Below are 21,504 nucleotides of genomic sequence, written 5' to 3'. Positions count from 1 at the left end.
TGTTGCCAAACTGGTTCCTTCACTGCCCTCTTGATTACCCTCTTGGAAAAAAAACTGGTCCAACATTTATTCAGTTTGACTATGAATGCCTGAAAAAATATTTTAACAAAAAAAAAAGAAGCACCTTCATAACAGTAGTCTGAATGGAATAGAGGGGGAATTGAGAGTTGGAGGAGGAAGGCATCGTGACCACTGCGTGGAAACTGGGCACAGACAGGAATGCTGCATTTCCTGCCGTTGCACACCAGCTGCACATTCAGCAAGCAGAAGGCTTTTGTGAATACACGGGGGATTTCATTTGAATACTCTATGCAGTCAATTATGCCCTGCACCTGGGGAAGCCTGCGATCCTGGCACCACCCCCCCACCACCACCCTGTCTTTCTGTTTTGCTATTTCCACAGAGAAGATGAAGAAAGGAAGAAAAACAGAACTTGTAATTATATAACGTCTTTCACAACCTCAGGATGTCTCAAAGTGTTCTACAGCCAATGAAATACTTTTGAAGTGTAGTCATTGTTGTAATAGAGAAAACACACACAGCAAGATCCCATAAAAGTAATGAGATAAGTGAGCAGAAAATCCATTTTAGTTAAGTTGATTGAGGGATAAGTATTGGTCAGGACACTGGGAATAACTCCCCTGCTCCTCTTCAAATAGTTCCGAGGGATCTTTTCTGTTCACCTGAGAGGGCAGACGGAACCTTTGTGCAATGTCTAATGTGAAAGACCTCTGACAATGCAACAGTTCTCAGTCTTGTGTTGGACTGTCAGCCTTGGTTATGTGCTCAAATCTCTGCAGTGGGATTTGAAACCACAACCTTCTGACAAAGGTGAGAGTGCTACCAACTGACGCCTCAAATGAAATTATTTGCTTTGGTGAAGAACACATCAACAACAACAACTTGCATTCCTAGTGCATTTAACATAGTAAAACCTCCCAAGGCGCTTCACAGGAGCATTATTAAACAAGATTTGACACCGATCCACAAAAGCAGATATTACAACAGATGACTAAAATCTTGGTCGGTGATGCATGTTTTAGGGAGCATCTTAAAGGAGGAACGGGAGGAATTCCAAAGCTTAGGGCCTAGGCCAGAATTGGAGGAGCGCCGATATCTTGGAGGGGTATGGGGCTGGAGGAGATTACGGAGAAAGGGAGAGATGAAACCATGGAGAGATTTGAAAACAAGGATGAGAATTTTAAAATAGAGGCATTGTTTAACTGGAAACTAATCAGCAAGCATGGTTTCTTTTTTATTTGTTAATGGGATGTGGGCATCGCTGGTAAGGCCAGCACTTACTGCCAGTCCCTCAGTACCTTTGAGAAGGTGGTGGTGAGCCACCTTCTTGAACCACTACAGTCCACGTGGTGCGGGGAAAGACATTTTCATAGTAGTTTGAAACAATGGAGTGGCTTGCTAGGCCATTTCAAAGTTAACCACATCTCATGGGTTTGGAGTCACATGAAGGCCAGATCAGGTAATTTGGCAGATTTCCTTCCTTAAAGAACATTAATGAACCAGATGGGTTTTTACAACAATCCAGTAGTTTTGTGATCACCATTCCTAATACAAGTTTTTTATTCCAGATTTATTTAATTTACTGAAGTTAAACTCCCCAGCTATTATTGGGGGATTTGAACTCATGTCTCTGATTATTAATCCAGGAACATAACCACAATGTCACCATTCCCAACAATAATATAATGGGTGATTGAGACATGGTGTGAGTTGGGATACGGGCAGCAGAGTTTTGGATAACTGTAAGTTTAAGGCGGGTGGAGGATGGGAGGTCGGCCAGGAGTGTGTTGGAATAGTCAATTCTAGAGCTAACAAAGGCATGAATGAAGGTTTCGGCAGCAGAAGAGCTGTTGCAGGGGCGTAGTGGGGCAATATTACAGAAATGAAAATAGGCAGTTTTCATGATGGTGGAGAGGTTTGGTTGAAACCTCATGTCTGGGCCATATATTACACCAAGATTGAGGGCAGTCTAGTTCAGCCTCACAGTTGCCAGGGAGAGGAATGGAGTTAGTGTCTTGGGAACCATTTCTGTGCCATCTAAAAGATGCACTGCAGCAACATGCCAAACCTCCTCTGAAGGCACCTTCCAATCCCTCGACCTGTTCCACTTAGAAGGACAAGGGCAGCAGATGCATGGGCCACCAGCACCAGCAAGTTCCTCTCCAAGCCACACACCATCCTGACTTGGAACCATATCGCTGTTCCTTCACTGTTGCTGGGTCAAAGACCTGGAACTCCCTTCCAGCACTGTTGATGCACCAACACCACATGGACTGCATCGGTTCAAGAAGACGGCTCACTACCACCTTCTCGAGGGCAATTAGGGATGGGCAAATGCAGGCCCAGCCAGCGACGCCCACATCCCATGTAAGAATAAAGGAAACAGAGTTCATGGCAGGGACTGAGACATTTGGTGAGATTTTAACTCATTCAAAACCCATCCACTTACACAGAGTTAAAATTGGGCCCAATGACTTTGTTTTTCTCAATACTTAGTTGGAGGAAATTTCCGCTCATCCAGTTATCCAGAATCAGTCAGATGATTTGGAGACAGTGGAGGGGTTGAAAAGTGGTGATGAGCCAGAGTCGGGTTTCATCGGCGTACAAGTGGAACCTAATGCTGTGTTTTCGGATAATGGCGCCAAAGAGCAGCATGTAGATAAGAAATAGGAAGGAGCCAAGGATAGATTCTTGGGGAACACCAGAGTAACTATGTGCGAGCAGGAATAGAAATCATTGCAGATGATTGTCTGGCTACAACTGCATAGATAAGAATGGAACATGGAAAGTGCAGTCCCACTTAGCTGGACTATGGTGGAAACACACTGGAGGAGGATGGTGTGGTCAACCATGTCAAAAGCTGCAGACAGGTCGAGAAGGACGAGGAGGAATAGTTTACCTTTGCTACAGTCACATAAGATGTCATGTGTGACTTTGATAACAGTTGTTTTGATACTGGGGTGGCACAGTGGTGCAATGGTTAGCACCGCAGCTTCACAACTCCAGCGACCCGGGTTCAGTTCTGGGTACTGCCTGTGTGGAGTTTGCAAGTTCTCCCTGTGACTGTGTGGGTTTCTACCAGGTGCTCTGGTTTCTTCCCACAGCCAAAGACTTGCAGGTTGATAGGTAAATTGGCCATTGTAAATTGCCCCGAGTGTAGGTAGGAGAATTGAGGGAAGGTGGGGATGTGGGAGGGAATATGGGATTAATGTAGGATTAGTATAAATGGGTGGTTGATGGTCAGCACAGGCTCGGTGGGCCGAAGGGCCTGTTTCAGTGCTGTATCTCTATGACTGTGGCAGGGAAGAAATCTGATTGGAGGGATTCAAACATGGCGTTCCATTAAGGATTGGCATGGATTTGGGAGGTGATAGCACATTCAAGGGTTTTGGAGAGGAAGGGGAGTTTGGAGATGGGGTGATAGTTTGCAAGGACAGTGAGGTCAAGGGTTTTTTTGAGGAGAGGGGTGATGATGGCAGACTTTAAGGAGAGAGGGACAACACCTGAAAAGAGAGAGCCATTAACAATGTCAGCTAACATGGGGGCCTGGATGGGAAGTTGGATGGTCAGTAGTTAAGTGGGAATAGGGTCAAGGGAGCAGGAGGCTGGTCTCATGGACAAGAAGGACTTGGAGAAGGCGTGAGGGGCGATAGAGCACATGGATGAACTGCAACAATTGTTTATCCCTGTCTGGCACAAAAGTAAAACGGGAAAGGTAGCCAAACCATGGCTTACAAAGGAAATTAGAGATAGCATTAGATCCAAGGAAGATGCATATAAATTTGCCAGGAAAAACAACAGACCTGAGGATTGGGAGCAGTTTAGAATTTGGCAAAGGAGGACCAAGGGATTGATTAAGAAGGGGAATATAAGGTACAAGAGTAAGCTTGTGGGGAACATAAAAACTGACTGTAAAAGTTTCTATAGGTATGTGAAGAGAAAAAGATTGGTGAAGACAAATGTAAGTCCCTTACAGTCAGAAACGGGAATTTATTATGGGGAATAAAGAAATGGCTGACCAACTAAATGCATACTTTGGTTCTGTCTTCACAAAGGAGGACACAAATATCATACCAGAAATGTTGGGGAACACAGGGCTTAGTGAGAGAGAAATCAGTATTAGTAGAGAAATGGTGTTGGGGAAATTGATGGGATTGAAGGCTGATAAATCCCCAGGGCCTGATGGTATGCATCCCAGAGTACTTAAGGAAGTGGCCCTAGAAATAGTGGATGCAGTGGTGGTCATCTTCCAAGATTCTATCGACTCTGGAACAGTTCCTACAGATTGGACGGTAGCTAACGTAACCCCACGATTTAAAAAGGGAGGTAGAGAGAAAGCAGGGAATTATAGACCAGTCAGCCTGACGTCGGTAATGGGGAAAATTCTAGAGTCCATTATCAAAGATTTTATAGCAGAGCACTTGGAGAACAGTGGCAGAATCAGACGGAGTCAGCATGGATTTACGAAAGGGAAATCATGCTTGCCAAATCTACTAGAATTCTTCGAGGATGTAACTAGTAGAGTTGATGAGGGGGAGCCAGTGGATGTGGTTTATTTGGACTTTCAGAAGGCTTTCGACAAAGTCCCACATAGGAGATTAGCATGTAAAATTAAAGCGCATGGGATTGGGGGTAGTGTATTGCGATGGATAGAAAATTGGTTGGCGGACAGGAAAGAAAGAGTCGGGATAAATGGGTCTTTTTCTGAATGGCAGGCAGTGGCCAGTGGGGTACCGCAGGGATCGGTGCTAGGAACTCAGCTATTCACAATATACATTAATGATTTAGATGAGGGAACTAAATGTAATATCTCCAAATTTGCAGATGACACAAAACTGGGTGGGAGGGTGAGTTGTGAAGAAGATGCAGAGAGGCTTCAGGGTGATTTGGACAAGTTGAGTGAGTGGGCTAATGCATGGCAGATGCAGTATAATGTGGATAAATGTGAGGTTATCCACATTGGTAGCAAAAACAGGAAGGCAGATTATTATCTGAAAGGCTATAAACTGAGAGAGGGGAATATGCAGCGAGACCTGGGTGTTCTCATCCACCAGTTGCTGAAGGTAAGCATGCAGGTCCAACAGGCAGAAAAAAAGGCAAATGGTATGTTGGCCTTCATAGCGAGAGGATTCGAGTACAGGAGCAGGGTTGTCTTGCTGCAATTATACAGGGCCTTGGTGAGGCCACACCTGGAATATTGTGTGCAGTTTTGGTCTTCTTATCTGAGGAAGCATATTCTTGCTATAGAGGGAGTGCAGCAAAGGTTTATCAGACTGATTCCTGGGATGGCAGGACTGAGTTATTAGGAGAGATAGAGTCAGTTAGGATTATATTCGCTGGAGTTCAGAAGAGTGAGGATTTCATAGAAATCTATAAAATTCTAAAAACAGGACTTGACAGAGTAGATGCAGGAAGGATGTTCCCGATGGTGGGGGAGTCCAGACCAGGGGTCATAGTCTAAGGATACAGGGTAAACCTTTCAGGACTTAGATGAGGAGAAATATCTTCACCCAGAGTGTGGTGAGCCTGTGGAATTCGCTACCACAGAAAGCAGTTGAGGCCAAAACATTGAATGTTTTCAAGAAAGAGTTAGATATAGCTCTTGGGTCTAAAGGGATCAAAGGGTATGGGGCGAAAGCCAGAACAGGCTACTGAGTTGGATGATCAGCCATGAACATAATGAATGGTGGGGCAGGCTCGAAGGGCCAAATGGCCTACTCCTGCTCCTATTTTCTATGTTTCTATGATAGGAGAGAAACTAGAGAAAGATGAGAGTTCAGGGTTAGGATGGGGAGGGGAACCTTAGAGGATGGCGCAGTGGTTAGCACCGCAGCCTCACAGCTCCAGCGACCCAGGTTTCGTTCTGGGTTCTGCCTGTGCGGAGTTTGCAAGTTCTCCCTGTGACCATGTGGGTTTCCTCCCACATGCCAAAGGCTTGCAGGCTGATAGGTAAATTGGCCATTGTAAAAAAAAAATTGCCCCTAGTGTAGGTAGGTGGTAGGACAATTGAGGGGATGTGAGAGGTAATATGGGATTAATGTAGGATTAGTATAAATGGGTGGTTGATGGTTGGCATGGACTCAGTGGGCTGAAGTGCCTGTTTTGGTGCTGTATCTATGACTCTATGATATTTGGCCCAGTGGTCTAGGGAAAGGGAGTGAAGTGGCAGAAGCAGCTGTATGGATAGTCTCAATCTTAGTGACAGAGGGCTGGATTTTATGTGGCCACCACCGTACTTGACAGCAACCATAAAAGATGGTGGCCCGCAAGTGTGGCATTCACTCCGTGGAGCGGCCACAATCTTAAACGCAGCAGTTCATTAACAAGTCCGGGGTGATCACTCCCCCACAATAACTTGGAGGGGGTGGGTGAGCTGTCCCTGGTAACGGTGTTCAGTGCCACTGCGCAGGCACAGGTGCCATCTTTAAAGGGTTTACAGCCCCATATGACCATTTCAAATCTTAAAGGCAAATTTCATTTAAAAGTCTTAAAAATGATTTTAAAAATCTTTACATCTCCCTCCCACCTCCCCAATAGCCTTACGTTTAATTCCTTGCCCACTCACCCCCCCAAAATACTTACCTTGACTATGTGACCTTCCCCTCCCCCCCACCAAAGTTCACAAACTCTAACCCTCAACCTCTTCCCACCATCCCCTCAACCAATCCAAAGAATTTGACCTCGCTCCCACCCTCCCGTACTGAGAAAAGTACCTCCTCCCCCCGCCCCACAGGAGTCGCGCCTCATTTCCCCAATGGGGATCCGTCAATGCCGGCCACCAGGATGAAGATCTCAACCAGCTGTCTGACTTGCAGCGGCCGGTGTGTTAATGAATGGTAAGTGCCCATCTGCATAATGCAATGCAGATCCCATCACCAAGTGGTGCGGGGGCCATCACGAGGCCTCGCTGCCGCCGCTGAGATCAAGACAGGCCCTGCTGGGGTCAAGGTCGGTGGCGGGCCTCATCTGGAGCAATCGTCTTGCCCCCCGCCACCATTCAAGATGTGGAGGGCTCTATAAAATTCAGCCCAAAGAGTCCTTGAGCTCCATTTGTGACCTGCTTGATGGAGGAATGCATCGCAAATTGACTAATGTAGCTTGTGTCACCTACAGTGGCCAGAATGACCCTGAACTGTAGAAATTCTGGGTTACAGGCTGCAGCTGGTGCTGTGAGTGCCATAAATTTCTTGCAGCTTCCCACCCCCACCCCCACCCCCACACACACACTGCTCACCAACTGCAGGTATAATGTTTTGCTCCTGTAAGTTCACATGGTTTCCTGGGACATCTCCCCTTCTTCATCCTCTCTTCCTGCAGCTGTGCATCTCCCCTCTCTTGCTGCTGTTGCTCTTTCTGCTCCTCCAGCCATGAGTGAAAACTGGCAGCATATCAATGTTGCCAGAGGAAGTTTGTGCAGAACCTCCTGGGTAGAAACACACATCAAATCCTTTATAAAGTTGTATTTAAATGCTCAGATATTTGTCCTTGCTATTTTCCCTTTTCTGTCAGGTATATTCACAAATTGGTGACAAAATATGATTCAAAAGATCTGTAAGGTATCTGGGTATTGCACAGTACTGGGTTGCAATGTGAACTTCTTAGAAAACTTATCAGGATTCAGAGTTTTTACAGACATTAACATCCACTGTCTTTTATGTCCCTTTTAAATTCCTTGTCTTGTGTTTCAGATTCAAAACCAACTGTCGTATCTACAAGCTATTATCAGATTGGTGCAGGCCGTGCTGATTGCACCGGTCCAATAGCAGACCTGCCTTTGGTATGTTAATTTGTTTGAAAAATTGTTTGCTCGTGTTATCTCTTCTGTGACAATATAGTTTTCCCTTTTCCTCTTGTAGATTTCCAATGCTATGCATTATAACTGTGTATCCTACAACCTACTCTATACACTGTGCCAATCCTGCTCTATAAATGGCTCGTGACCCTCCTTCTCTGTTGAAAACTATGACACCTTCCTTGCTGTGATTAAGTGCTTGGTGTGTGGTGAGCCAGGAACACAAACACTTGCCTTGCCCTTGTTCTGGATTCCTCCAGCAGAGGAAATCATTTCTGTTTATCTATCCTATTGAATCCTTGTTATCATTTTCAATAACTCCATTAGATCACCCCTCAATCTTCTACAGGCCAAGTTTATGCAACCTTTTTTCATAATTTAACTCTCTAAGCCCTGGTATAAAGCTGCATATCCTTCAGGGTCAATATATCCTCACTGAGGTGCACTTCCCAGAACTGAATGTAGCACTTCAGATGGGGTCTGACAAAGGCTGGAGACAACTGGAGTATACTTTGTATTCCAACACTTTGAGATAAAGCCTGACCTTCCATTAACCTCCTCAATTGTCTTTTGTACCTGGAGCTTTTAGCGATCTGTGTACCTGAACACCCACAGCACTTTGCTCCTCTGCAGCTCCCAGTTTCTCAAATTTAGAAAATACTCTGATTAATCTTCCATGGCTCCAAAGTGGATGACCTCAGACTTCCCTATAGTGAACCTTATTTGTCACAGTTTTGTCTACTCCTTTAATCTGTATATGTCCATTTGCAGCTTCCTGCTCTCATCTGCACTATTTACTGTACCTCCCATCTGCAACGTTGGAAATACAACTCTTGATTCCTTCATCCACATCATTGATAAATATGCTGAAAAGCTGAGGCCCCAGTACAGATCCCTGGGAATACTACTAATCACATCCTGCCATCAGAGTATGTACAAAATCATGAGAGGTATAGACAGGGTGGATAGCAAGAAGCTTTTTCCCAGAGTGGGGGTTCAATTACTAGGGGTCACGAGTTCAAAGTGAGAGGGGAAAAGTTTAGAGGGGATATGCGTGGAAAGTTCTTTACGCAGAGGGTGGTGGGTGCCTGGAACGCGTTGCCAGCGGAGGTGGTAGATACGGGCACGATAGCGTCTTTTAAGATGTATCTAGACAGATACATGAATGGGCAGGAAGCAAAGAGATACAGACCCTTAGAAAATAGGCGACATGTTTAGATAGAGGATCTGGATCGGCGCAGGCTTGGAGGGCCGAAGGGCCTGTTCCTGTGCTGTAATTTTCTTTGTTCTTTGTTCTTTGAACCCTTGATCCCTACTCTCTGTCTCCTACCTCCCAACCAATTTCCAATCCATTTTCCAAGGTTGCCACCAATTCTGTGCGCTTTCATTATTGCTCACAAATCAGAGACATTTTAAGACACAAGGACACCATTCAGCCCAAAAGGCTTGTGCTCGAGCTAGCTCTTCAAATTCAACAATCTACTATAAACCCATTTCCTTGCTCTTTCCCCTTATTGTATATATCCTTTCCAAATGCTTAACCAATTCCTTTTTAAACAAAGTGACTCTTGACAACGCAGCCCAGCGCCGACATCATCAGAGCGCTCCCAGCTTCACACATGCGCAAAACAACCCGAGCTGTCAGTATGGGGCTGCGCTTGTGCAGCCTATGTCAGCACCCGGCTTGCCAGCACTAATTTGCGCATGCGCGCGAAAACATCATCACGTCCTGCGTCTACTCGTCACTTGTTCCCTTCCTCACCACTTCTCCCCCCTCTGCTCTGCCTCTGCTCCCCGCTCCCTCCCACGATTGTCATTTCTCTTCCCCACACGGAGGAAGCTGGGGAGAGAGAGAATGACAAGATCGGCAGAGGAGGGAGACTGCGAGCGAGAAGGAGCGGGGAGCAGAAGCGGGAGGGTGCAGGAAGCAGAAGTGGGAGAGTGTGGGAAGCAGAAGCGAGAGGGAGTGGGAAGAAAAGCAGAGGGGTGGAAGTGGCTAGGGGAGTGGGGAGAAATGGCGAGGCGTGGAGCAAGCGGCGAGCAGATGGGTGCAGGACGCAGCGGTGAAGAGAAGCGTGATGGCAAGAGGGAGTGGGTTACTGTTGGGGTGGAAGGGAGTTGGCATTCGCACCCACTGGGGATTTGCGTTTCATTTGTTTTTGTTTTTGTGATAAATTGAGCAACGGTCAAAAACGTCGCAGACAGTGATGTTTTAGTGCATGAGGCTGCATTTGCGCATGTGCAAGTACTGCGCCACCTAGTGGTTGTGTTGTCAGCAAACGCAGCCCTTTTTAAATGATATCATCCCTGCCTCAATAGTTACATGCGATAAAGCATTCCATGTTCTGATAAGCTTCAGTGTGAAAACATTTCTTCTACCTTCAGTTTTTTTTTCAATTAATCCAGTCTATGAATCCTTGTCAGCCATCCACTGTTTACCCTGTTAACACTGCTATGACCAGGTGAGAAAGGGGTCTAGGGTTCCTTCTCAGCCTTCACATGGTTTTACCATAACAGGATTTAATTTTAAACACACCATTTTTTTTAGCTTCCCCTTAGTGAATCCTTGTTCACTAACCTAAGGCAAAGAAACTAGCCAAACAGGTTTTCTTAGGTTTAAAGAAAAAAGGTTGAACTTTATTAAATTTAAACTCTAATTCGGTTAACGCCTAAGGATACGCAACGCGCCCACGCTAGCCTGCATACACGATACACACATGCAGATAGAGACAGAAAAGAGCAGAAGAAATAAAGTGGAAAAGTTTGCAGCAATATCTGAAGATGGTTTTGGTTATTGTTCTTCGAGTTCGCTGTAAAATCCTTGATTGTAGGTAGGTCATGCTTTTCGTTGGGGCCCAGTATTCTTCTTAAACCTTGTTCGATGTAGGAGACTTTTCTCTCTTGAAGTTCATGTGTCCTCACTCAGTCCACAGGCTTGTGAGAAAGAGATGGGAGCAGACAGGAGAGGTCTTCTCACTCCAGGAGCAAACAGTCTTTCTCAGTTTAAACTCTTTGTACAATTCAGAAAAACCCAGGTTACCAAGCAGGTTAATCATGTGACTAGCTGGTCTGACCACATCTGTTTGTGGATTCTCTTGTCTTAGCCGACCCTGGAATGTCGTCTCTTACACACAATACCTGGTGCTTGAAGTCCATTGTGCGTTAAATTGGAGCAGCGAATAGCCCCTTTGTCCCTCCAAGCACTGTCTGTTAGTATGCAAATGTTTTTTCCAGACACGGCTGATCTGTTTAACAAGTCATTTCCTCATTCCGGCAACAGGTTAAAATCAATGTTCATATGACAAAATTCATATGCCTCATTCTTGGCTGGTGGGGGGTCTGCATGAGGTCGCTATTTATAATTTTGAAAACTTCTATTGGATGCCCACCCCCACTCTACAAACCACCATTTAATCTTCTCTATTCCAGCAAAATAGTCCAATTTTTGTTAATCTTTGTAACTATAACTGGTCTTTCCTGCTTTCATTCTGGTAAATCCTTGCTCTACATGCTCTTTGACTCTGAAATTATTTTATTATGAGGTGCTCAGAACTGCAATGATACTGTGGCCTATTCAGTTACCTCGTACAAATTTAATTCATTTCCTTGCTTTTGTATTCAATGCCTATATATAAACTCAGAATCTCAGTTCCCTTTTACAGACTATTTTTTAACCTACACTCCCAGCTTTCAAATGTATATCTCCACAGCTGTAGCCCTCACGGTCCCTTGATTCTGTTAAGATTCTTACCATGCCGTGTATACTTGCTATCACTTTTTTTTACCCACAGTATGATACTTCACATTTCTCTACACTGAACGGCATCTGGAATCTGCCGACTCTACTAATACATCTTCATTCTTCTCCTGCATTCTTCCTCACAGTTCTTCGACAGTTCAGTTAATTTAGCTGGCATTACGTATTTGCAGAAACCTTAGGTTGCGTAGAGGTAGTGAGGCAGTGGGCCTGAGGTTGAGGCAATGCATGATCTTTGAGGGAGACACTCCACATAACAAACGTGCAGACAAAGCACCTAAGGGGGATTTGCAGATCTGATCAAGTGATGTATACAGGCTGGGGTAAGCATGAGGATGTCTCTGCAAAATGCTCCAACTGCCCATGTCCCCTAATTTAACATAATTAGAAAAGTTCAATATCATTCCCTTTGCATCTATATTGAAAACATGTATATAAATAGAGAAGAAAACACATTGCAGAATAGCTTCTTGGGATACATCACTAACCAGCTCCTTCCAATTTGAAAAACATTGCTGCTGTTCTTGGTGTTCAGTTCCTTAGTCATTGCTTTGTCCAAGAAGCTACATCCCTTTTAATGCCATGTCCCTTCATTTCTTGTAGCAATTCTCTTTTGTGGCACCTTATCAAGTGCTTTCTGAAAGTCCATGAAAAGGACACACATTGCATTCCCTTTATACACTCTGTGATTGCCTTCAAAAGTTCAAATAAATTAGTCCAGCACAAGTTACTCTTTCTTAATCTGTGCTGACTCTCCTGGATTAGCCCATAGCTTTCCACATTTTCACTAATTTCATCCAATATTATGGACTTGAAATTTACTTGCAGGTCAGGTGAGCTAAATTGACATGATTTCCTGGGTTATCCATCTTTTTTTCCTAAACAGGCGTATAGCATTTGCCACTTCTTTTGCGATAATTCCTGCTTACAAAAAGTTATATGGTTTACAAACAAAATTATGATTTGTGCCTCTACTATCTACTCCCTAACATCTGTCAGTAATCCCTGATGCACATTATCTGGGTCTAGTCACATTTCTACTTTCTGTTCCATTAGTTTTTTTTTAACGGACTTCCTTTTGAATCTTCCACTTCATTAGTGGCTCATTTACAACCTTCTCATGTATTCATATTGTACCACTATCTCCCTTCCTTATAAAAATTGAGACAAAGTATATATCAGCACTTCACTCTCAAGTACTAGATGGCTTTCTTTATCTCCAAATAGCCCCACCCTTCTTTAATTTCCTTTTACTTATTATATGCTTTATAAGCCCTTGCTTTTTCCCCTTCGTTGAGCACTGTTATTTTCTCATGTTCACTCTTTGCCTTCCTAATCTCTCTTGACTTTGCTTCTTTATTATGCTGCTTTTTGCTCTAATCCCCCTGTTTATCTATGGAATCCTAACGTTTGACAATCCACTCTTTGCTCGGAAGTATTTAACCTGCACCATATCCATCTCATTATTAAAAATCTGCCCTGTTGGTCTGGTGTTTCTTTCAACCAATTATTCTGGCCTGGGTACTCTTTCATCTCACTGCAATGAACTAATTTCCAGTTCAACAGTTTTATCTTGGGTGTCTCTTTTATGTATATTTTCAATGTGAACCTAATTCTCTAGTGATCACTATGTTGCATGTTCTGCTTTGTTACCCAGAATCAGATCTAACACTACATATGACATATGAGATACTGTTAAGGTAATAATTCTGGATGCATTCTAAAAACCCTTCCCACTTTGACCATAAAATGTGCTCCCAAAATAATAGCAGATCCTTTATTATTTGTTAATTGTACCCAGATGGACTCTGTCTGATCATCATAACTATCATTTTAAAACCTTCCTTTCAACAGCTGTATTGGTGCCATTAATTAACCAGGCCATCGCTCCACCCTTTTTCCTTTCTCTTTTTCCCTTGAAACTTATATTGCCAGAAATTTTATTCAGTCCATGTCTGGCTTCTGCCCAAGTTTCCACCAATGCTATAACATCATATCCCTCCATTCTAATTAGTATCTCTTGTTCTCTGCCTTTATTTCTAACACTTTCTCCATACATATATAAACATTCACACTTCTCAGTTCCTTTCCTTTTCTCCTTATTCATGATCCTCTGCAACTATTACCTACAGCCCCAAGGTATATCTCTCCATACAAAGCTTTTCAGCTGACTATTTCAGGCTGCTTTACCTTTTCACTATACTTATTCTTAAACTCTCCTGTAAATGCTCTAAAGTAAGCTTCTCTCCACACTCCCTGAGTATTAGTTCAAGCTCTTACCCAAAGTGCGCTCTATCCCTGGTGCCAGGGCATTGGTACCAGTTTGCCTAAGGTAGAGTCTGCCCTCCTGTATCACCACCTCCTGTACCAAATGTGCTCCCAATGTCCACAGCATTGAAACCCTTGCTCTGTCCTTCCCTCCTACACTCTTTTCCAACCTTGCATTCAGCTGCTCCTTTGGATAGCCACCTTCCCAGTTTCAAACCAGGCAGTCAGCGTTTACATACGAACATACGAATTAGGAGCAGAAGTAGACAACTCGGCCCCTCGAGCCTGCTCCACCATCGAATAAGATCATGGCTTATCTGATTGTAACCTCGACCCTACATTTCTGCCTACCCCCTATAACCTTTCACCCCCTTGCTTATCAAGAATCTATCTTCCTCTGCCTTAAAAATATTTAAAGACTCTGCTTCCACTGCCTTTTGGGGAAGAGACTTCCAAAGACTCACGACCCTCTGAGAGAAAAAATTTCTCCTCATCTCTGTCTTAAATGGGCAATCCCTTATTTTAAATAGTGACTCCTAGTTCTAGGTTCTCCCACAAGGGGAAACATCCTTTCCACATCCACCCTGTCAAGACCCCTCAGGATCTTATATGTTTCTATCAAGTCACCTCTTACTCTTCTAAACTCCAGTGGATACAAGCCTAGCCTGTCCAACCCTTCCTCATAAGACAACACGCTCAATCCAGGTATTAGTCTCGGAAACCTTCTCTGAACTGCTTCCAACACATTTACATCTTCCTTCAATAAGGAGACCAATACTGTACGCAGTACTCCAGATGCGGTCTCACCCATGCCCTGTATAAATGAAGCATAACCTCCCTACTTTTGTATTCAATTCCCCTCGCAATAATTGGTAATATTCTATTAGCTTTCTTAATTACTTGCTGAACCTGCATACTCACCTTTTGTGATTCATGCACTAGGACACCCAGATCCCTCTGCAGCTCAGAGCTCTGCAATCTCTCACCATTTAGATAATATGCTTCATTTTTATTCTTCCCACCAAAATAGACAATTTCACATTTTTCCCACATTATACTCCATTTGCCAGATGTTTGCTCACTCACTTAACCTATCTATATACCTTTGTAGCCCCCTTCTGTCCTCTTCACAACTTACTTTCCTACCTATCTTTCTGTCATCAGCAAATCTAGCAACCATACCTTCGGTCCCTTCATCTAAGTCATTTATATAAATTGTAAAAAGTTGAGGCCCCAGCGTAGATCCCTGTGGCATACCACTCGTTACATTTTGCCAACCAGAAAATGATGCATTTAGGCCTACTCTCTGTTTCCTGTTAGCTAGCCAATCTTCTATCCATGCCAATATATTACCCCCTACACCATGAGCTTTTATTTTCTGCAATAACCTTTGATGTGGCATCTTATTAAATGCCTTCTGGAAATCTAAGTACAGTATATCCACCGATTCCCCTTTATCCACAGCATGTTACTTTTTCAAAGAACTCCAATAAATTGGTTAAACATGATTTCCCTTTCACAAAACCGTGTTGACACTGCCTGATTACCTTGAATTTTTCTAAGTGCCCTGCTATAACATCTTTAATAATAGCTTCCAACATTTTCCCTATGACAGAGGTTAAGCTAACTGGCCTGTAGTTTCCTGCTTTCTGTCTCCCTCCCTTTTTGAATAAAGGAGTTACATTCGCTATTTTCCAATCTAATGGAACCTTCCCCAAATCTAGGGAATTTTTGAAAATTAAAACTAACACATCAACTATCTCACTAGCCACTTCTTTTAGGACCCTAGGACGAAGTCCATCAGGACCCAGGGACTTGTCAGTCCGCAGCTCCAACAATTTGTTCAGTACCACTTCCCCGGTAATTGTAATTTTCTGGAGTTCCTCCCTCCCTTCCATTTCCTGATTTACAGCTATTTCTGGGATATTACTTGTATCCTCTATAGTGAAGACTGATGCAAAATACCTATTCAGTTCATCTGCCATCTCCTTATTTTCCCTTATTAATTCCCCAGACTCACTTTATATAGGGCCAATGCTCACTTTGTTAACTCTCCTCTTATTTAAATGTCTATAGAAACTCTTACTGTCTGTTTTATATTCCGAGCTAGCTTTCTCTCATACTCTAATTTTTCTCTCATACTCTAATTTTTCTCTCCTTATCAATCTTTTAGTCATTCTTTGCTGTTTTTTATATTCTGTCCAATCTTCTGACATGCCACCCATCTTTGCACAATTGTATGCTTTTTCTTTAAGTTTGATACTATCTTTAACTTTTTAGTTAACCACAGATGTTGGGTCCTCCCCTTGGAACTTGTCCCTCTCATTGGAATGTATCTATTATGTGTATTCTGAACTATCCCTTTAAATGTCTGCCACTGCATCACTATTGACCTATTGTTATGAAAGTCGTTCCACTTTTTGTTAAATTTTGAGGACTTGTTTTATTTGGGAAAACTGAAATGGATTCCATGAATGTTTTTTTCACTGGGGTCATTAAAAGGACTGAGAGGTCTTGTTTGCAAACAACATGTACTGGGAGTCACCTGTCTTCACATTAATACCATACAGGGGCTTTTTGCCTTGGGGGAGATGTTTACAGAGAAGTGACAGGTCAAGCTTTATCGGATTCAGGAGACTTGCCTCTTGAAATATTGTTTTCGGTTTTGCTTTGGACAGTGTGTTGGAGTTTTAAAAAAACAGCCAGGAAAGCAGTCACCCCAGCTCCGCCTTTTCCATCTCTTTGAAAAGCCTGCCAGCTTTTCCATCTCTTTGAGAAGCTCTTAGAAGCAATTGTAAGAAATAGAGAAAATGATGCTACATTAGTCCTGAAATGCCTGCTTGAAACCCTTGTTGCTGTATTTCTCCTGAGATGCTGGAAAAACCATCTGGATTAATCCTCGACACTGCCTGAATGTATTGCTCCAGAGAAAGATCCCAGTGACAGCTGTCTATGCATATTTGGGATGCCAAACCAAAAAAGGGACAACAGACATATTTCCATATTTTTTCCCTTCAGGAATTAGCAAGTATTTGGCCAAAGTATTCTTTTCTGTCTTTTTCTTTGTAACAGAGCTCTAAAGAAAAAATCTCTATTTTTCAGTTAACTGGTGTGTGTGTGTGTGTGAGAGGGGCTGAGGTAAAAAGGGAACTTTCATGTTTCAATCTGCTTGTTAATGCTTTGCTTCATTACTGATTAAGTCTTGTTTTGTAATAAACTGATAATTTTGTTGTTTATTACAGAATCCTGGTTGGTTTATTTTCTTCTGGGATTGAAAAGTAGAGTCTATGATTGACCGTATCGGTAACTGGGTAAACATTTAAATATATGTTGTGACCTGTGGGGAAGTGGAACTAGAAAAGACAGTGCAATCCTCCCACCTTGGTCATAACACTATCCCTTAACCTAATTTGCCAGTTCACTTTAGCTAGCTCGGCTTTCATGCCCTCATAATTGCCCATATTTAAGTTTAAAATACTAGCCTTGGACCCATTCTTGTCTCCCTGAAACTGAATGTAAAGTTCAATCATATTATGATTGCTGCTACCTAGGGGCGCCTTCACTATGAGGTCATCAATTAATCCTATCTCTTTGGACAACACCAGATCTCATATAGCCGCTCTCTGGTTGGCTCCAGAACATGCTGTTCTAAGAAAATATCCCAAAAATATTCTGTGAACTTCTCAACTAGGCTATCTTTGCCCATCTGATTTTTCCAGTCCATATGCAGAGATTAATATCCCCCATGATTATCGCCGTACCTTTCTGACAAGCTCCCATTATTTTTTATATAATATATGAACCGCTCAGTAGGTCTGGCAGCATCTGTGGAAAGAGAAGCAGAGTTAACGTTTCGGGTTAGTGACCCTTCTTCGGAACGAGCAAATATTAGAAATGTCAGAGGTTATAAGCAAGTGAGGTGGGGGTGGGGCAAGAGATAACAAAGGAGAAGGTGTAGATTGGACAAGGCCACATAGCTGACCAAAAGGTCATGGAGCAAAGGCAAACAATATGTTAATGGTGTGTTGAAAGACAAAGCATTCGTACAGATAGGGTGTTAACGGACTAAAGATTGAACAGCAGCAAGTACAAACATGAAAAAAAACAGTGGGTAAGCAAACTGAACAAACTAAGATGAAATGAAATAAACAAAAAAAAATTGTAAAAAATGTAAAAAAGAAAAAAAGAAAAAAGAACTAAAAATAAAAGTAAAATGGGGGGCCCGTCATGCTCTGAAATTATTGAACTCAATGTTCAGTCCGGCAGGCTGCAGTGTGCCTAATCGATAAATGAGATGCTGTTCCTCGAGCTTGCGTTGATATTCACTGGAACACTGCAGCAAACCCAGGATAGGGATGAGAGTAGGGGGGAGTGCTGAAATGGCAAGCAACCGGAAGCTCAGGGTCCTGCTTGCGGACTGAGCGGAGGTGTTCCGCAAAGCGGTCACCCAGTCTGCGTTTGGTCTCCCCAATGTAGAGGAGACCACATTGTGAACAGCGAATACAGTATACTACATTGAAAGTAGTACAACTAAATCACTGCTTCACCTGAAAGGAGTGTTTGGGGCCTGGGATAGTGAGGAGAGAGGAGGTAAATGGGCAGATATTACACCTCCTGCGATTGCAGGGGAAGGTGCCATGGGATGGGGACGAGGTGGTGGGGGTAATGGAGGAGTGGACCAGGGTGTCGCGGAGGGAACGATTCCTTCGGAATGCTGACGAGAAGGGAGGGGAAGATGCGTTTGGTAGTGGCATCACGCTGGAGGTTGCGGAAATGGCGGAGGATGATCCTTTGGATATGGAGGCTGATGGGGTGGAAAGTGAAGACAAGGGGAACCCTATCACGGTTCTGGGAGGAAGGGGAAAGGGCCTATACACCACTCCCACGAGTGACATTTTGCCTTTATCATTTCTCATCTCTACCCAAACTGCTTTTACGTCCTGGTTTCCTGAACTTAGGTCATCCCTCTCTAATGTGCTAACACCATCATTAATTAACAGAGCCACCCCTCCACCTTTTCCTAGCTTCCTGTCCTTCTTAAATGTCATGTTCCCTTCAATATTCTGGTCCCAATCTATGTCATACTGCAGCCATGTCTCTGTGATGGCTATCAGATCATAATTATTTATTTTTATTTGCGCTATCAGTTCATCTGTTTTGTTTCGAATGCTATATGCCTTCAGCTACAGAGCCTTTAGTTTTGTCCTTTTATTATTTTTGTAAAGTCTAGCTTTAATTGCTGACTTACTCTTACATTTGTAATCACTGTCCCTTCCTGTCATGGTCTGTTTATCATTTCCCATAGTCATACCTTTCTCTCTTGCCTTGTTTTTACTCTTTGATTTACTACATTTTCCCAAACTTGATCCCTCGGCCCACTATTTAGTTTAAAACCCTCCCTAGTTATGTGGCTCGCTAGAACAGCCCCTGCATGGTTCTGGTGTAGACATCCCAACGGTATAGCTCCCATTTTCCCCAGTACTGCTGCCACTGCCCACAAACCGGAACCCATTCTACCACACTAATCTTTGAGCCACACATTTATTTCTCTATTCTTATTTGCCCTGTGCTAATTTGCACGTGGCTCAGGTAATAATCCAAAGATTATTACCTTTGAGGTTCTGCTTCTTAATTTGGTGCCCAGCTCCTCATACTGACTTTGCAGAACCTCTTTCCTTGTCCTGCCGATATCATTGTTACCTACATGGACCATGACAACGGGCTCCTCCTCCTCCCACTGTAAGTTCCTCTCCAGCCCTAAGCAGATGTCCCGAACCCTGGCACTAGGCAGGCAACACAACCTTCTGGTCTCTTGTTCTTTTCTGCAGAGAGCAGTGTCAATCCCCCTCACTATACTGTCCCTTACTACCACTACATTCCTTTTTGCTCCCCCCACTTGAATGGCTTCCTGTACCACGGTGCCATGGTCAGTTAGCTGATTCACCCTGCGGCCCCCCACTCTCATCCAAACAAGCTGAAAGAACCTCAAACCTGTTTGATAATCACAAAGGCTGAGTCTCCTGCATTCCTGCCCTCTGGGTCTTACATTACCTGGGTCTGCCCTTACCTTCCTCAGTCACCCTCTCCTGACCCTAACCACTGACCAAATCAGAAGACCCTATCCTAAGGGTGTGACCTGCCTCATGGTATGTCGTGTCCAGGTAACTTTCCCACTCCCTGATGTGTCATAGTGTCTGCAGCTCAGCCTCCAGTTCAATGACTCTGAGCCAACGCTTCTTGAGCCGCAAACACTTATTGCAGACGTGTTTGCCCTGGATCATACTGGGATCCAGGAGCTCCCACAAGTTGCAGCTGTGACACATCACCTGTCCTGCCATCCTTAATATGTTTTAATTAACTGCTTAATTATTTTATTCTATTATTTATTTTCATTTTTTATATATTTTAATAACCTTACCGCCAGTTCCTGTACTATTTTAAACCTTAGGAATAGAATAGACCTTAACCACTTACCTGATACTCAGCAAACAGCTAGCTTCTTCCCCTGTAGTAGAGTAAGAACCAAATTCTACAGGGTGGATAAGTTAGAAAAAGCAAAGGAGCACCTCCTTCCCCTTCTCACCCAACTCCCTCAACTCACCGAGCTCCCAGCACTGTGTTCAAGTTGCACTCAGTGCTAAGTCGCATTGAGAGGCCTTGAAAGTAATGCAATTACCTGGCGACTTTGGGGAAAAAAATGGACAGGAAGAGTCGATTTTCAGTTGTTGAATCGAATAAATGTTGTATACGTACGGAACCAGATTTCTTTTGTGTTCACACGTGTGTGAAGGACATGTTTCTCACATGGACACGTTGCTTTAAAAAGAAAAGCCTTGTGCTTTAGAATCAACACCACCAGGAACTGCATTGAGATTATCCAAGCTCAATTCATGTAGGATTCTTCCAGCTGTCAGAGAGAGACAGCTTTGGTCACATCAGTTGGTGCTGGATTGAAAGCCATAAGGATGGGAAGAAAAGTGTTTCTCCCACTATAGCACCTCAATCTGTTACAGCACCATCTCATGCATGCAGCACCACTGAAGGTTGATCAGTAAAGGACAAAAACATTACACTTATCAGATAGAACGTTCCCTTACATTTCCCAAAGCTCAAAAATGTAATAAAGTAAGTTTCTTTCAAACTTGATTAAAATGTTCTGTAAACCTGTGCAAGTGCCAGGCTTGCCGCAGTTGGGATGGGAGAACGTGATAGAATCAACTTTTTGTACTGACAGTGAGAACTACCGGATGAATGTCAAATACTATTAATGTTAAAGGCACATCAGTGTAATTCTGATGTGATATAAGGAAAATGCCATGTGATTTGCATGCTGTAAACACTTGTTTTTGCTAATGTGTAGATGGGATATGCCAGTCCAGACCAGGATGCTGCAGGACTCCATAACCGTCTGTACAGTCGAGCTTTTATTGTAGCAGACCCTAACAATTCAAAGAGAGTTGTGTTCGTTACTGTTGACATTGGAATGGTATCTCAGAAGCTCAGATTAGAGGTAAGCTGTAACTCTTGTAGCTATCCTAGCTGAAGTTTCTCCTGCTTCCTTTATACTTGTCCTGATGCTCAGCCACCTAACCAACAGTCTTTAAAAGGACGACAATAGCACTGCACCCGCCCACCACCCCCTCCCCCCACCCCCTCCACCAGCCCC

At 43.5% G+C, this 21,504-nt stretch overlaps 1 protein-coding gene across 1 annotated transcript in view; it reads left to right on the top strand.

Moving 5' to 3' along the window:
• The window catches only part of asah2 (N-acylsphingosine amidohydrolase 2), a 137,809-nt gene that overhangs the window by 20,073 nt on the left and 96,232 nt on the right, over window positions 1-21,504 (top strand). The window contains exons 4-5 of the mRNA XM_068052503.1: window positions 7,710-7,798; window positions 21,199-21,348. Coding sequence (XP_067908604.1) covers window positions 7,710-7,798; window positions 21,199-21,348 — 239 coding nt within the window. The remainder of the gene's footprint in view (window positions 1-7,709; window positions 7,799-21,198; window positions 21,349-21,504) is intronic.

This window comes from Heterodontus francisci, chromosome 20 (assembly GCF_036365525.1).
Source record: "Heterodontus francisci isolate sHetFra1 chromosome 20, sHetFra1.hap1, whole genome shotgun sequence".
Classification (NCBI taxonomy): domain Eukaryota; kingdom Metazoa; phylum Chordata; class Chondrichthyes; order Heterodontiformes; family Heterodontidae; genus Heterodontus; species Heterodontus francisci.
This window is presented reverse-complemented; position numbering and strand designations above follow the sequence as displayed.